Source organism: Nomascus leucogenys, chromosome 5, assembly GCF_006542625.1.
Source record: "Nomascus leucogenys isolate Asia chromosome 5, Asia_NLE_v1, whole genome shotgun sequence".
Lineage (NCBI taxonomy): Eukaryota > Metazoa > Chordata > Mammalia > Primates > Hylobatidae > Nomascus > Nomascus leucogenys.
Window position 1 is genome coordinate 77,559,424 of NC_044385.1, and position 16,875 is coordinate 77,576,298.

At 35.7% G+C, this 16,875-nt stretch overlaps 1 protein-coding gene across 6 annotated transcripts in view; it reads right to left on the reverse strand.

Annotated features, from left to right (window-relative positions):
• Window positions 1-16,875, reverse strand: part of INTS6 (integrator complex subunit 6) — a 108,650-nt gene that overhangs the window by 22,258 nt on the left and 69,517 nt on the right. For all 6 annotated transcript variants that reach the window (XR_004030181.1, XR_004030180.1, XM_030813429.1 and 3 more), the window contains 10 exons: window positions 16,716-16,868; window positions 16,456-16,588; window positions 15,174-15,268; window positions 12,609-12,719; window positions 11,390-11,605; window positions 9,222-9,348; window positions 7,847-7,989; window positions 7,401-7,632; window positions 2,160-2,531; window positions 1,031-1,124 (listed from right to left, as the gene is read on the reverse strand). Coding sequence is in view for 4 of the 6 variants with exons in the window: in XM_030813429.1 (XP_030669289.1) it covers window positions 1,031-1,124; window positions 2,160-2,531; window positions 7,401-7,632; window positions 7,847-7,989; window positions 9,222-9,348; window positions 11,390-11,605; window positions 12,609-12,719; window positions 15,174-15,268; window positions 16,456-16,588; window positions 16,716-16,868 (1,676 nt within the window). In the remaining 2 variants the exon portion in view is untranslated. The remainder of the gene's footprint in view (window positions 1-1,030; window positions 1,125-2,159; window positions 2,532-7,400; window positions 7,633-7,846; window positions 7,990-9,221; window positions 9,349-11,389; window positions 11,606-12,608; window positions 12,720-15,173; window positions 15,269-16,455; window positions 16,589-16,715; window positions 16,869-16,875) is intronic.

Genomic DNA, 16,875 nt, shown 5'->3' on the forward strand with positions numbered 1-16,875 from the left:
CAAAAAACCAACTTTATCTAAAATCTTCATGTGTAGCATAGAAGAGACAGGGGGACAAAGTGTAAGTGTGTTTACATTTAGACGGTGGGATGTGATAAGCCCTAAGTTTTCTTATAATACTAAAATCCCCAAAATCTTGAAGGGAAAATAAAAAATGTTTTTAAACTCATACAACTATGTTTTCCAGTTAACTGCACTTCTTAATTACCATTTATAACCTTTATCCACCTTCTTTATACAGTGATCCCTCGGTATCCATGGGGGATTGATTAGAGGCCTCCCTATAAACACCAAAATCCATGAATGCTCAAGTCCCTTGTATAAAATGGCCCAATATTTGCATGTAACCTATGTACATTCTCCCATATGCTCTAAATAATCTCTACATTATTTATAATACTAACACAGTATAAATACTATATGAATTAGACTGAATTGTTTAGAAAATGACAAGAAAATAAAAGCCTGTACATATTCAATACAGATACAACCATCCATTTCCCCGCCTCCAAATACTTTCAATCTGTGGTTGCTTGAATCCAACGAATGTGGAACCCAGGGATACAGAGGGCCAATGTACTAATGATCCTGGGCTACTGAAACAATCAGAATAAAGCCCATTTGTCCAATTCTTGTCTCCTTAATTACGTTTTCCCATGTAAAAATAAATGACACTCAAGTACGTTATTTTTAGTCACCAATATTAATGCATAAAGGAGAAAAATTAAAGGTTATAAAATATTAATGTAAAGATATCAAAAAGCTACAGAGAAGAATAAACAAGAATTCTCCAAGTATCCAGTAATTTGTAGGGAGAAAAGGTCCATAATTCCTGAAGAATGTATGTGTGGCTGTTTTCTAACTGAATTTCTTTCAATAAACTAAAAAAGAATAAGAATTTATTTATATGTTGGTATGCCATATACATTTATAAACAATACAAGTGCAAAACGGATACTGTTAAAATACCGCCTATATAAACTGTGGACTCATTTCATCACCATTTCATTATATGCAATAGTTTATTTACCTTGATGCTTCTTTAATGACATTTTGTAAAAATATTAGTCTTGTTTGTAAACTGCCTTGCACATGCTTCAGTAAAGTGAAGATTCTTTCATATTCTTAAAGCAAAAGAAGCAAAAAGAAAAATTAAGTGCCTTTCATTTGTCTTCTTATTCAATATTGTTCTTTTGCAGTTTATTATATTGATATACTGAGATAAAAGCATTCTACATAAAAATTTCACCACTCATTAGAGATTTTATATTTTAACACATATGTAAAAGTACATACACAGCAACAAAGATAAAACAACTAATCAAACCCTGCTTTGTAAGTAAAAGTTCCTATTAAGGTATCAAAGCTTAAAAGGATGAGTAAATAGCTTTATGGTAGTATCACTAAAAAATAAGAACAAGTGGCCTTTACAAAACTCCATCCTTACAGTTTAAAATTCTAACAGCTAACATGGGGGTAACTGGGAAGTGGGGGTAAAAACCAAACAGGTTAAGAGTGTTATTTCAGTTTTAAGTTTTCATATGAAACTCTGCAAGGGCTATAAACGTCTAAACTCCAAGGACTGATTTGTACCCATTTCTGGACCACCCAGGTCATTGTACTACCCCAGGGCAAGTGATCTGTTAACATCCTCTAAATGAATGCCAATAATACTGAACTTTTTCCCACAAAGTTCTTTTGTGTTCACATACCAGATAGCTTCCATAACTTTAGTTTTTCGGCCTAAACATATCCTATAATATCATAGTTTAACTACTAAACATAGTGCTAGGCACTACGACAAGAACTTTACAGACATGAAGTCATTTAATTTTCACTATATCTTTTGTGAGCTAGCTGCTATATTAAAATTCCATCGTTGGTCAGAAGAATATTCAAGACTACGGGTTCCTGTCAATTTATCTGTACAGTGTTGCTCTGCTCTCAGTCCCTGCTGCCTACCATACCTAGTACCTTGGAAATAGAAGATATTCAGTGTTGGTCAGATGAATAAAGGATCTTAACTGAGATACTGTTCAAGACAGATCTAGAATCATATCTATTCTTTTACTACAGTTACTTGACTTTTTTTTTTTTTTTTTTTTCTTTTTGAGCACATACAGAAATCAGATTTGAGGTTCGTCTCTTATTATACATACTTCTTCCTGGCTTTCGGATTTCTTTCATTATTTGTGCTTTTAGTTCAGTATTGACCTCTTCATGGCTTCTACAATGCATCAATTTCTTTCCTTTGTTGAGTGAAGATGCTGGTATGTTCTCTTCAGCACATTGTTCTTTATCCCTTGGCTCCTCATGATTTTCTAAAAATCCACCAACAGTGAGGTCATTGGTTCCTAAATGGTCATGACCAAGAGCCTCCGTATGATTGGTTGGCCGTTCCAGTAAACTGGCTGGAGAAGATGTTGAAAATTCAGTATCCATAGCATTTGGTGTAATGTCTGATGAAAGTTGGTCTGCAACATGATTTTCAACCACATCATGTATTATCGAATCATTACTGGTTTCTGAAACTAAAAACAATGATATGGGGAAAAAATTATGGGATCCAGTCTCAAAGCATACAGTAAATAAAGCTACAAAAGAACATTACTACAGCAAGTCACAACTGTCTTCCTTGACTAATGCAAGTTAACAAATAATGTGATATAGTTCTTAAGCATTGCCAAAGATACAGTAGATTTCAATGTGACACATACACAGTATTTACAAAATATTTACAATTTTTACCCTTAGAGGAAAAAATAAAGCCAATTTCAAGTAGTTTTTAGTTTTCTGGTTTATTCCATGGCAATTTTATTGAAACAGGTAGGTTCTTGATACTTCAATGAAATATCTATGATCAAAATTATCACGGTCATCTATCTCTACCTTAGAGAGCCCTAACTCACACATATGCCTTATACATCTGGTATCATTTAGAGGCAAAAGTAAACACTGGGTAGTTTTTACTTTCCACTTATACTTCTGCCTTTAACTGTTCCAAATTCTGCAGGGAACAGACCACCAAACAGGTAATGTTTTACAGTATACCCTTCTAACTAGAGAATCTAGTCATCATTTATTTACCAGTACAGAGCAACCTGGTGCCCACCTTCAGCTCATTAGACTACTAAAACTGAAAGCTCGCAAGCCTTCCTCTTAACACCAGATTATTAGACTTGCCCCACAGAAAGCAGCTGAATTTTAAGTTCTCTGATTGCTCACCAACCTCCAGGATACCATCTGAATTCATCTCTACTGTCCTCATTTCCTGTCCAAACTATAAACTCAGTTTACTCGTAATCCCCTATACACTTATTTCCACAAATCCCCGACTCTCTCCTAAATTCGATTCCATGATTTGCAAACTCCTCTTTACTGAATATTCTCTACAACAACTTATGCTTTAACTGAAACCCAGCTCTCCTGTACAGAGACTGCTCTCCTTTCCAGACCAAAAGTAGAAACTGCTTTCTCTTGCACACTCTCCATAGGCATAAAAGGACATGGAGTCACTGATTCCTTCACTTCCTAGTGCTATTGCAAAATTACCCCCTTGCACTCTTGTGAGACTCCACCATGCCACTCACACTGTCTCTCCTTATCACTGTCTTAGGCCAATCTCCAGGGTACAAGCCTGTAAGATACTGTTGTCTCTGGCACCCAGTTCATAGCCTTCCTTCTGTTGTGCTGAGCCCCTATCAACTCCAGTGGGGATGACACCAAGTTCAAGAAGCCAAAGAAGAGACCCAGAGCCAGCAAACAAGACAAGGCGTTTTGTTGGGGGCTTACATAAAGGGGAGCGAGCCCAGTGGTGGCAAGCTAGGCAGAAGAACCACCTTTTACATACAGTCCAATGGTGGTGGGCTGGACAGGATAACTGCATGGCCCAGTGGCAGCAGGCTGGGCAGAAAAATGGCAACTGCTTGCAAAAAGTATGCAGTTTATAGCGTATTTTCACTTAGCACGCTTCCCCCTAACAACCTCCACCTGGCAACCTTCATTTAACCCAAAACAAAGGGCCTCAATCCCGTCTGGCCTGCATTCACTTCACAATGGGCTAGCGGCACAGATGTTCCTTATACATAGGGAATGGATCTTTCGGTTAGCCACCCTATTCCCTAGCTCAGAACTCCCAACCGCATGCAGGTGTTGTCTGCAAGCAGGGTCATTCTCAAGGTATGCTTCAGTTATTGCTATCAAGCGCATCTGCCATGCACATTCCACAAGCCCTTCTGACTTCATTCTTGGTTCTTACTACTACTCGAAGTCTGGTGTGTGGATGAACAGAGAGCTTGCTAGAAATGCTCATCTGCCTCAGACTGAATAAATGAGAATCTGTAGTTTAACTAGACCTCCCAGGTGATTCACATGCATATTCAAGTCTGAGAAGTGCTGTGGTGACTTCAATGTTTAAGCAGATCACCTGTTAAGAACCTGGCCTCCCCATTCCCCAGCTTCTCTCTAAAGAACTTAAACTTATACCTTCGCCTTTCACATCCAGACAAATTCAGAGATAGAGGAGTATCATCTTCACAGTACTCCCGCTACTGCTCCTTAACTCAGCCAGACTTTGACTCTAGCAATTCCTCTACCTTCTTCCTATTAACCATATCCCTTCTAAGTAGCCAATTCTGTATCAGGCTTATATCCCTGTAAGTAAAAGTGATATATCACTTTTACTAATGTCTTAATTTCTTTTGTTCTACTGTCTTCCCATAACATCTGCCAAGCAAAATCCTATCTCTTGACTCGCTCTATCTGCTTGCCCCAGACTTGCATTTGGAATCATGAGCGCTGCTGGAGAAACAGGGCCCAGCTCTATAGAGTGATCACAATCACTATCTCTACTTGGATCCTAGGCACTGTCTAGCAACCTTATCACAATCTTTTCTCTCTCTCTCCCACAGAGATTGTTAAACTCCCTCACTCTCTTCAAACCTCTGACTTTCCCAATATCCCCTTCCATCTCAGCAATATACTTCACCTTCTATCTCACAGAGCTCGAAAGAAAAGCAAAGCCATGATTAAGGGACTTCCTTTACCTCCCTCTAACTAAATTGCACACACCCTCGCCCCACTTCCCCCCACATTCTGTGTCAATGGAGGGAGCATTCTTTCATCTGTGCTCTAGACCATTCCCTCTTGTGTTCGCAGTAATTTTGTGCTGAGTATGGCTTTTCTCATTTTCATTTTCAACCTCTCCCTCTTTACTGGTTCCATCACCAGCACTGAAACATGCTCAAGGGTCTTTGATATTAAAAACAAAGAAAAATCACCATTTTCAAAACCCTGTGAACTCTTCCAGGTACCATGCTCTTTTCCCATCTTCCTTTTACAACTAAACTTAACTGGTTGTTTATACTCATACTCATTGTTTCCATTTTCTCACCTCTCACTCCTCCCATAACCCCTTATTAGGCTCTGCCCCTTTACTCCATAGAAATTCCTCTTGCTAAGATCGCCAAAGACCACAGAATCTTTCCATTTCTCTTGATTGAACTGTTTTTTTTTAAGTATTTGGGACAACTACCCACTCAATTATCTTGCCCTTTAGCTTCCATGACATTAAATTCTCCCCTGTTTTCTCCTATCTCTAAAATTCTTCCTTCTCAATCTCCTTTTCTGCTTTCTTCTCTTAACTTTGGCACTTTCGAGGTTCTGTTCTGAGCGTTTTTTCTTCTGTCTGCCTTGGTGAGATTTTATTCAGTGCAATGGGCAGTAACCTGCCTCTCATACTACCCCTCTAGCCCAATCCTCTTCTCCTGAGTCTCAAACTCAATATTCATCTTCTAACTTAGGATCTCCACTTGATGACCTAATATGCACTTCTAAACTAAATTCATTTATCATTTCTTCTTCCACCCACCCAGTGTCTCTTAAGACAGACGTCTGACTCCTCCCCTCCTCTGTTCCCAACATCCGACCAGTAACCAAGTCCTTTAGTGGTATGTCCAGGTATTTCTCAAATACATATTCTTCTTGAAACCCCACTGTCAGGTCAGCAGCATCTGTTCCCCGGGTTTCCCAACTGATTCCTGTGCATGCACAATTATTTAATAACATCAAATATATAGTCAGTGTCCATACTCTCCAACATGTTTTCTGTTTGTGGAAAAGTTTGATTTTGTTTGATTCTGAGTACAGTTAAGGCCTATACATTGCAACTGGCTTACATATCTCTTAAACTACATTTGAATCTGTAAAATCCTTCTGTACCCCTTTTATTTTTCTGGAAAAAATATTTTTTTCTGGGAAAAAACCCAACAGATTCTTTCTCCTGTAGAGTTTTCTACAATCTGGATTTTACTAATTGTATCCCACATGTTTCTCTGTCCCCTGTATTTCCTATAAATTGGTTTGATTACATTGATGTTCAATTTTGGTTTTTGGTTTTTTTTTTTTGGTAAGACAACTTCAAAGGCAGTATTGGATACTTCCATCAGGAGTCATATAATATTTTGTTTCTCTTCAGTTAACATGTTGTAAGTATGACCACTATCTATAATTGATAAGTCCATTAATTCATTAGGGTTTCCCTATATTCATTCTTGCTCCTCTCTGATAATAGTCCACACACATTACAGTCAACCTGGTCTTCATAAAATGCTAATCAGATTAGGTCACCATCATTTTAAAGCCTTTCAGTGGATTCTCACTGTCCTTAGAATAAAGTTGAAAATAGCTTCCAAGACCTTCCATAATCTGGCTTCTATCATCTTTCAGTTCTCACCTTACCTCATTCCCAACACCCTTGCTATACTGTCTTTAAGTTCCCTTAATGTCTTTCTCTTTATGCCTCTGCACATACTATTGCTCTAGCATAAGCAAATGGCACGGCTTTTGGCTTAAGCATTAACTTCCTCAGTAAAGTGCCTTGACTTCACTGACTTAAATCCTCTTGCCAAATGCTTCCAGAATATACTTATCTTTTCCATAACATTCAACACACTTCTAATATCTGTTCAATGACTGACCTTCCTTGCTGATTATAAATGAGGGCAGAGATCACTTCTGTCTTCAGTGGTATACCTCAAAGCACAGCATTATCCAAAATAGCATACATATTTAATAATTAGTTGACTTCAACTGAAATTGAAAACCATCTTTCTGTGGATAGTGATAATGCTCCTTTCAAAAGTATTATTTTGAAAGATTTGCAAATGATATGTTAGAATATGATAGCTAATAAAGCATCATAAATATAAGAAATGTTCAAATGCTCATTAAAAAGACATACAAAAATGATTACATGCTCATTTAAACAAATATCTTCTCTATACATTCATTCACTCATTGTACTACTAATCAATTTCCTTCTATAATCTAAAACAAAAATCTCTTCCTTGAAAAGGAACCAAAAGGCAGCAAATAATGTTTAAGAAAAAAACAATTCTTACTTTTATGAAGAGGAAGAGGTTTAATAAGATCTGGCTGTGCTTGAGTTGTAGGTGCAGGTGGTCCTTTTCCCCCAATATGATTGTTTACAACAGGATTCTGCTGTCTGCCTCTTAGTAATGGAGACATACACCGACGTCTTTTAGGGATCCCTTGCATATTTGGTTCTCCAGGTCGTTTATGTTTATTTTGAGGTCCAGCCACAAATTCATCTGCTTCATCTATCATCATACCCTTTAGCAAAAAAGAAAACAATTTTCTTGAATTTACAAACAATGTTTAAATGGCACAACCAGTGTCAATTCCAATGAAGGTAACTATATTCTGTTGACATTTATTAGATACTCTACCAGGAAAATAGCTTCAGCTTACTTTAGTTAAATTAAGAACTATAAAACGGACAGTGCCTACCATAAGCAAATTACATAATAGAACATTTCAAAATTACCTTCTTATCCAGCTTAAAGGGGTTGCCAAATGTATGCAACCTTCGCGGCTGATCAGGATCAAGTTCTCTTAGTGGAGAAGGTACTTGCTTGAGGTATTCCTGGTAGTTCCCCATTTGTGCTATAGGAACACTGTGCACTTGATCTTTCAAAAAGAATACAACAGCAAAAAAAGTTAACCTCACTAAGACTATACTCCAATTAGTTCTCAAATAATGTTTCTTTATATATGAATGCTACCTAGTGTTATTCTAGACAGTCTTCTAAATTCGTTTGGTGCAATTATAACCACTGCGACAAAATATTTTAAAATAAAATTTAAAATACTGATCTCATCATTTAAACAAAACAAAAATTACCATTAATTTCACACATACATATATTGCCATTAATTCCACACATACAGAAAGTACGTATGGCCAGGCGCAGTGGCTCATGCCTGTAATCCCAGCACTTCGGGAGGCTGAGGCAGGCATCCGGATCACTTGAGGTAAGGAATGAGACCAGTCTGGCCAACATGGCAAAACCCCATCTCTACTAAAAATACAAAAATTAGCAGGGCATGGTGGCACGTGCCTGTAATCCCAGCTACCAGGGAGGTTAAGGAGGAGAATCGCTTGAACCCAGGACGCAGAGGTTGCAGTGAGCCGAGATCACACCACTGCACTCCAGCCTGGGCGACAGAGCAAGGCTCTGACTCAAAAAAAAAGTATGTGTGATCTTACCGTGAAAGATGTATCTCTTCTCTTCTACGCTATTCCAAATAAACAGAATTTAATTATAGTAGAATTTGTAGAAAATGGCAGTACATTATGGTAAAAAAGAGAAGTCACATAGCTAACTCTTTTATATAAAATTATTGTTATATAAGCGTTCTGTTAGAATGCTTAAATCAGAGGTGGCAAAGGTTTAAAGTCTCATCTGACTTGATTTATAGTAGGTGCCATGGATAAAGGTGAAGGAATTATCAGAACATGCCATGAAACTGGCCATCCAGAGTTAAACCATCAGATACTGGTATATCTCAAGAAAATGACTGAGATAAGAAAAATCACTTATTTTAAGTATACAGTTTGATAAGTGGTTGGTGTCTGTGTGTGCGTGCATGCGCATGAAGGCATGAGAAAAGCCATAAAAGGAAACTAAACTGTTAAGAAAGGTTGTTACCTCTAGGGAAGAGAATTTGGGGCAACAGTGATGGTAGGAAGAAAGGTAGAGAATCAGGGATGATTCACCTTTTACTTCATTTGTTTGAACTTACAATAAGAATGTTATAGTACTGTAATAATTCTTTGAAATTTATATCACCATGCTATGCTTTTTCAGACTATAAAGAAAAAAAATTTAAAAATACCAGTATTAAAACTATGATCTAACCTTCGTCCTGTCCTTTCAGAAATCTGCGAGTGCTCTTCAAAAGATTAGATCTCATTCTTGTTAAGTGATCCAAAAGATTTCGTCTTGGTATGTCATAAGCATTTCTAAATGTCTGTGGCTTCAAATCCTATTAAACAACATTTGAGGACAAAATTTATTGTCAAACATAGAATTACAAGCACCTAAAATCTCTAGCCTGCAGCATAGGTTTGGAAATAAGATATATAAACTAGTTAGCTTAAAAAAATAAAATAAACACATACGATATAATCTTAATGTACCGGTTCAGGGCCAAAAGATGAAAATTTGGTAATAAGCTCAACCAAACAATCTCAATTCACCATCTAACTCTAAAGATTTGATTATATATTGTGGATAAAAGAAGTAAACTCATTTAAGTAAAAATCAATTTCCAATTTTTTTTTTTAAAACAGCTTTGATGTGTAATTTATATACCATAAAATCACCTATTTTAAGTATATAGTTCGATGAGTGTTAGTAAATTTATAGTTGTGAAACCATCATCATAATCCATTTCCACTATCCCCAAGTTCGTTGTACCCACTTGCAGTCAATCACTATTCCTATCCCCAGGCAACCACGTGATGTGCTTTCTATGCTCCATTTTATAAATGGAATTTTGCAATGTCTAATCTTTTGTACTTGGCTTCTTTCAATTAGCATGATGTTTTTGAGATTCATTGACATTATTCATGTATCAGTAGTTTGTTCCTTTTTATTCCAGAGTAGTAGTCTATTATATGGACACACCACATCTTCTTTATCTATTCACCAGTTGATGGGCACTTGGACTGTTTCAAGTTTTTGGCTATTATGAGAAATGCTGCTATGAATTGGCATGCTAAGCCTACAGGTAGAATGACTGATTGTACAGCAAATTTATGTCTACACTTCTTAAGAAAATATCAACTATTTTCTATCAGTAATGTTAGGAGGGTTGCTCCACATTCTCATCAATACCTGTATTTTTTGTCTTTTAAATTTTATTCATTCTAGCAGTTATGAAGTAGTATCTCGTTATGGTTTTAATTTGCACTTCCCTAATGGCTGATAAGGCTGAGTGTTACTTCATGTTCTTATTTGTATTTGTATATTTTCTTTGGTGAAATGTCTGTTCAAGTATTTTGCCCACGTTTGTCCTATTATTGAGTTATATGAATTCTTTATATATTTTGATACAAGTCCTTTATTTGATATGTGTTTTTCTCCCAAGCTGTAGCTTCCCTCTTCATTTTTAATGTTTCTTTTAAAGAGCAAAGTTTTTTTTATTTTAATGAAATTCAATTTATCAACATTTTTGGTATGTGCTTTTAGAAATCTTTGCTAACTCAACATCATGAAGATTTTTTCCTATGTTTTCTTCTAGAAGTTTATAGTTTTTGTTCTTACATTTAGGATCATGACCACTTCAAATAATATGAGGTAATGGTCAATTCATTATTTTGCATATGGATATCCAATTGTTCTATTTGTTTAAAAGACTGTCTTCTTATCCACTAACTTATTTTAATATCTTTGTTAAGAATTGACTGTGTGTGAGGGCCTACATCTAGACTCAATTCTGTTCCACTAATCTCCTGTGTTTATCCTTATGATGGCCACCACACTGCATGGATCACTGTAGTAAGTTTTACAATAAGTTTTAAAATCAGATGATGTAAGCCTTCCAACTTTATTCTTCTAAAATTGTTTTGGCTATTCTAGGACCTTTACATTTCCATATAAATTTTAGAATCAGCTTGCCTATTTCTACAAAAAGGCTGCTGGGATAAAGATATCTGTAACCATGAGTACTCACAAAGCATTTTTGGATCATGCTGTGGGCCTAATAGGGTCATCAGTTTAAGTACAAAACTATAGTGAATTCTACTATCCACTATTGCAACTTAAAGCAATTTCTAAACCTCTGTTTTCTCATCTATAAAATAAACAAGTTAGTTTACTCTTCATCAGTCTATCCATTCATTCACACACCATGTACATTGTTTTAATTCTAGCATTGACAGTATAATGATCATTAGTCTACAAGGGTACAGAAGTACTCTTTCAAGTCTGGATAAACTGAATGTCAGAGTTAACAGAAAATGTGATTTATCCAGTAACATAACAGAACATAACTAGAGTAGTACTAAATTCATGATTATTACCTTATTCAGCAAAGCAACTTGGAACCCAGTGTATTCCTTCATATTAAGGTCTAGCAGTCTGTGAGGGACATCCTCTGAAATTCCCTGGAGGAGTTGTTGAAAATCTTTCCTATATGCCATTGATAAACCATGTGATCGGCTCCGGACTTTTATTCCAGTTTCCTGTACTACTTTTTTGCCTACAGATCCAATGACCCGATCAGATTCTATTTTGGCCTAAAGTAAAAATAAGTAAGAATTATCTGATAAAATCTAAATTAATAAATCAGATACTAATGGTTATGATCATCTATAAATTAAATATACATATTTTAAGTATATAAGAAGTTAAAAACTCAAGTAGCATAGTTTATGTCAAGTATTGGGTAAATTAAACATAGTTTAAACAACAATGTCTTATGATTTTAAATCATTACAACTCTAAACTTTTGGAGCAGGACAAACACAATTTCAATTTATTATTTTATTTGTTAATACCCACTATACTTAAACCATGAAATGTAAATGCACACTAAACAAAAATGTGTATTCCCAATTCGGGGGTGATAGAAAGTTATTTTTTTAAAATCATCATTACATAAGACATTTTTACTAGCACATCAATATGGCAAATAATTATGTAGTTCTTCCCTGGAAAGCAAGAAGCAATGTTTTGACTCCTCCCAAACTGCCTTTTGATTTGTAGTTAAGGTAGCGATGTCAGAAGTACTGGAAAAATAATGTATTTCACAGGACATTAATGATTTCACAGTCAGTTAAACTATATACTGCTTGACTACTATATTATTTATTAATGTGATTTATGGCCAGAATGACAAAATTCAGTGTTTTCTACAAACATTTCAAAGAAACTCCCATTCTGAAAGAAAAATCTGCAGGTTTCAAAACATAAAGAAGTTTTTTTTTTCTTAAGGAAAAATGACTTTCTAATCTAAATTTCTCAAAAGATAAATAATGTTCACATATAAGAAGTCTAGGACCACACTCATGAAGCCATTTTCATAAATAAGGAATTATTATACAATTTTCAAATTAACGTTTCAAAACATAGCACACCATGGATGTGAGACAGAATTATGTAATATATGGCTCTAAAATGTAATATATTAATATAACGGAATTCCATTAGAACCATCAAGAACTAGCTTTTAACCTGTTTAACTATCTTAGCCAAAACCATTCAAAATACTTAATGGCTCACTCTATTTCTTGATATTACCTGTTGACTCAGTTTTTTGAGGTATGAAATGACACTGTAACTAAGTCCATATTCCATACTGTCTGCTATTAGGTTAGGTGCTCCCATCATCCTAACAGCTTTCTTCAAGGGCTATAGGAAAAAAGAAAACATCATTCAATATTAAGCTTATTACAAACATGGTTCCATGTATAGTCTGTCTTAAAATTTTCTCCAAAAAATTATTTCCCCTTCTTTTCCTCAATAAGGAAGTAACGCAATCATATTTATGTTTCAGTAAAATGTTTGTCAGTGGGATGAAAGGCCGTTTGAAGTAGTTAAAAAGGATTAGAGGCCATAATAACTCCCCAAGACAAGAAGGATAAGATACTGGACTTCCTTGGTACCACTGGGAGATACTAGGTTTGGAAGAAATGGACAGAAGACACGTTCTAGAGGTAGCTCTGACAAAACGTGGGTAGTAAGTGAAAAACACTCAAGGAAAATGCAAGATTTCTACTTTGAGTAATTAGCTGCTCAACCACTCACTAGTTATATGATTCTAGATCAGATTATAAATAAGCCCTCTGGCTCTCTGTGGCTTAGTTTCTCATTTTTAAAATGGGGATAATAACAATACCTACTCTTACAGGGTTGTCATGGGATTAAATGAGTTAATACCCATAAAGCACTTTATAAAACCATTGGGTACAAATTATTAATTATTACTATTATTATCATATGCTGAGCTGAAAAAAAAAGCTCTGAAGGAAACATAAGCAGGAGGAAAAAACAATCTAATATTTATTATGGATGTGGTAGTTGAAAGTTAAAAAACCTTTCAATTGTAAGGAGAGACTGAGAAGTACTTTATACGATGAAAAATATCACTAGCAAGAGTGTCTAGCATTTGTGAATGGGACAGAGCCAGAAAAAGGATGATAATCATTGACATATTAGAAAGTGTATAAGCACTGGTGTCAAACTGAAATCAAATCCCAGCCCTGATATTTAACACCTATCTGGCTAGGCTAAATCCTCAGGGTTGCTACGAAACGTAAATGAGTCAACATATGTAACAGTTCCTATTCAAAGTGTTTGTTCTTTTTTGTCCTTCTACTTGCCAGGCACTGTGTGCTAGACATTCATTACAACTTATCTGTTAGAACTATAAAATGTCATGATTTTTAAAGCTCAAGAAATTAATCTCCTAATTATATTAGGGATGATTTAGAAACATTATTTATAGCCAAATGCTATAATATTCCTGCATCAAAACAGAATACATAAGTGATTTTAAGTACTTTTGTTAAAAAGTTATCTTTCACAAACTAAATCATGTATTTAATAAAATTCATGTTATTGGTTTTACCCACTATGATACACTAATTTTGAAGTAATCAAGTCCTCTAAAGCATATGGTTCTATAAGAATATACACTTACCCACCTTACAAAGTGTTTCTAGAGATTTGGGAAATAATACAACGAAAACTATTGTGCACCCTTAAAAAGAAATATAGTCGGCCCTACATATCTGTGGATTCCCTGTTCTGTGAAGTCAACCAACCACAGACTGAAAACGTTAGGAAAAAAAAAAATAGATCGTTGCCTCTGTACTGAACATATACAGACTCTTTTTTCCTTGACATTATTCCTTAAACAATACAGTATAATAAGTATATACATATTAAGTAACCTAGAAATGGTTTAAAGTATACAAGAGAATGTGTGTAGGTTATATGCAAATACTATGCCATTTTATATGAGGGACTTGAGCATCTGTGACTTTTGGTGTCCACAGGTGATCCTGGAGCCAATCCCTCACAGATACTGAGAGACAACTATAATCATAAAACTGTAATTTTAAAAGGTAGTACAACACTCGAGGTTAAAAGCCTAAATCTAAGCCAGACTGAATTTTAGGCTCCTCACCCCCTCACGTATTAGCTATGTAGCCTTGTGCAAATTATTTAATTTTTAATGCCTTAGCTTCCTCATCTGTGTAACAGAACCAATAATCATTTCTACCTCATAGGGTAACTGTATAAATTAATGATGTTGCTTAGGACAGTACCTGGCCTATGTAAGCAGTACATAAATGTTCTCATGATCATGATCATCATCACTACTCTGCAAATCACTGAAACCTCTCTTTACCTTTACATCTATAGTGGTCATTTGTATACTCAATTTTCATGTCATTTAATCTATAAAAGCAATAAATAAAAGTTATAAAAGTTTATAATACCCACAATAAACCATAAGCATAATATAATTAACAAGTTGTTTTTTTTCTTGAGACGGTGTTTCGCTCTTGTTGCCCAGGCTGGAGTGCAGTGGCACAATCTCGGCTCATTGCAACCTCTGCCTTCCAGTTTCAAGCGATTCTCCTGCCTCAGCCTCCCGAGTAGCTGGGATTACAGGCGCCCGCCACCACGCCCAGCTAATTTTTGTATGTTTAGTAGAGACGGGGTTTCACCATGTTGGCCAGGCTGGTCTTGATCTCCTGACCTCATGATCCGCCCGCCTCGGCCTCCCAAAGTGCTGGGATTACAGGCGTGAGCCACTGCGCCCGGCCAACAAGTTCTTTTAAATAATATTCTTACCCCGAGATAGTAGGGAGGCATTGTCTTCAAATAACTTTCAAATGACTGTCTCCACTTCAATGTTGGTTTTGCTTTATGCACTTTAAACAAGTCATCTAGAAACGTATAATGTGAACAAACTATCACTACTCATTATTTTCACACATAGAAGTCAAGTCAAAGACGTTTCCTTTTTAAAGTCTGCTTTGTTATTTTTGAGAGAGTAACATCAGATGTTTTTTAACAAGAAAGTCAGTAAGATTTATGGTTTTGTCATTTTCTATAAAATGAAAAGATGCCAATTATGGTCTAAAAGTACATGTAGGAATTAAGTTAGAATCAGAAAATACACAAGGAAAATCTATGCCCTCCCTAGACCTAGACACAAAGCAGATTTGAAGACAGAAACAAAGCATGCACAATGTTTTCTATAAAATATACCTACTAATATTTTGACTATAACTTTTAAATTTAATGTGATTTCATGGAAGGTAAGTTTTCTCCAACAGCACTCCTCAAAAATGATAGCTAGAATGTACCTAGAAACTAACTTCAGGCTTTTATCAAATTATTTTGGAACAAATTCCTTTATTTAAAAAATATTTGCCAAATGAAAATTAAAGTGTAGATAAATTCTTAAATAATGCACTCAGATCTATGCTTCTACAGAATGTCTCATTTCAAACAGAAAGCCTACATTACCAATTCTAACTGTTAGAAATCTAACTTGTAGAAAAGTTAGAATATTTAATTAAAAAATTTAAAATGTAACATCTTTGGCCGGGCACAGTGGCCCATGCCTGTAATTCCAGCACTTTGGGAGGCCAAGGCGGGCGGATCACCTGAGATCAGGAGGTCAAGACCAGCCTGGTCAACATGGTGAAACTCTGTCTCTACTAAAAATAAAAAACTTAGCTGGGCATGGTGGTGTATGCCTGTAGTCCCAGCTACTTGGGAGGGAGGCTGAGGCAGGAGAATCGCTTGAACCTGGGAGACGGAGGTCGCAGTGAGCTGAGAATATGCCACTGCACACTAGCCTGGGTGACAGAGCGAGACTCCGTCCACCCCCCCCCCGAAAAAAGTAATACTTTTATCAAATTGCAGACTAAAAAGTGTTTCAATATCATCTTTTAATTTACTGTAAACACAAACAGGTTGTTATATTTTCTTAAAGATGTTCAATATTTTAGAATATTCAAAATATTTTCATTGATTTCTAGAAGACAAGAAAAACTACAAAGAAATGTGCTTTAGGAGAACTTTTATAGGCTAAGCCAAGGAGAAAATGACAAGAATGACTTACCTAAGAGGGGAAGAAGGACTGGATAATTATAAGGCATCACAAATAAGTTGACACAGTTCAGTGCTGTACTGGCTTTCAAGTAACCAAAAGGATGACCAAGTTCACTGTATTTTGCACTATTGCTCACGTACACCTGTTAAAAAGGAGCAGTTAAAACTTTAATAACCTTTAAAGAATGTTACATAAACCATTGATTCAATTCAGCTTTTTAAGAAACACCTCATTTAAATTTTGGGGTCACTATAAGTTGTTCAGCTCACCTGCCAACATGTTTGAGGAGATTTCCTTTCCAGGATAAATTGAGTCAGTGGTGAAGGTTCCAACTCGTATTTGTCAAAAGGAAGTTTATCAATAACCATTGGTTCACAGTCTGTACAGGAAAACTTCACTACAGGATGAGATGTACGAGGTGGCTAAAGG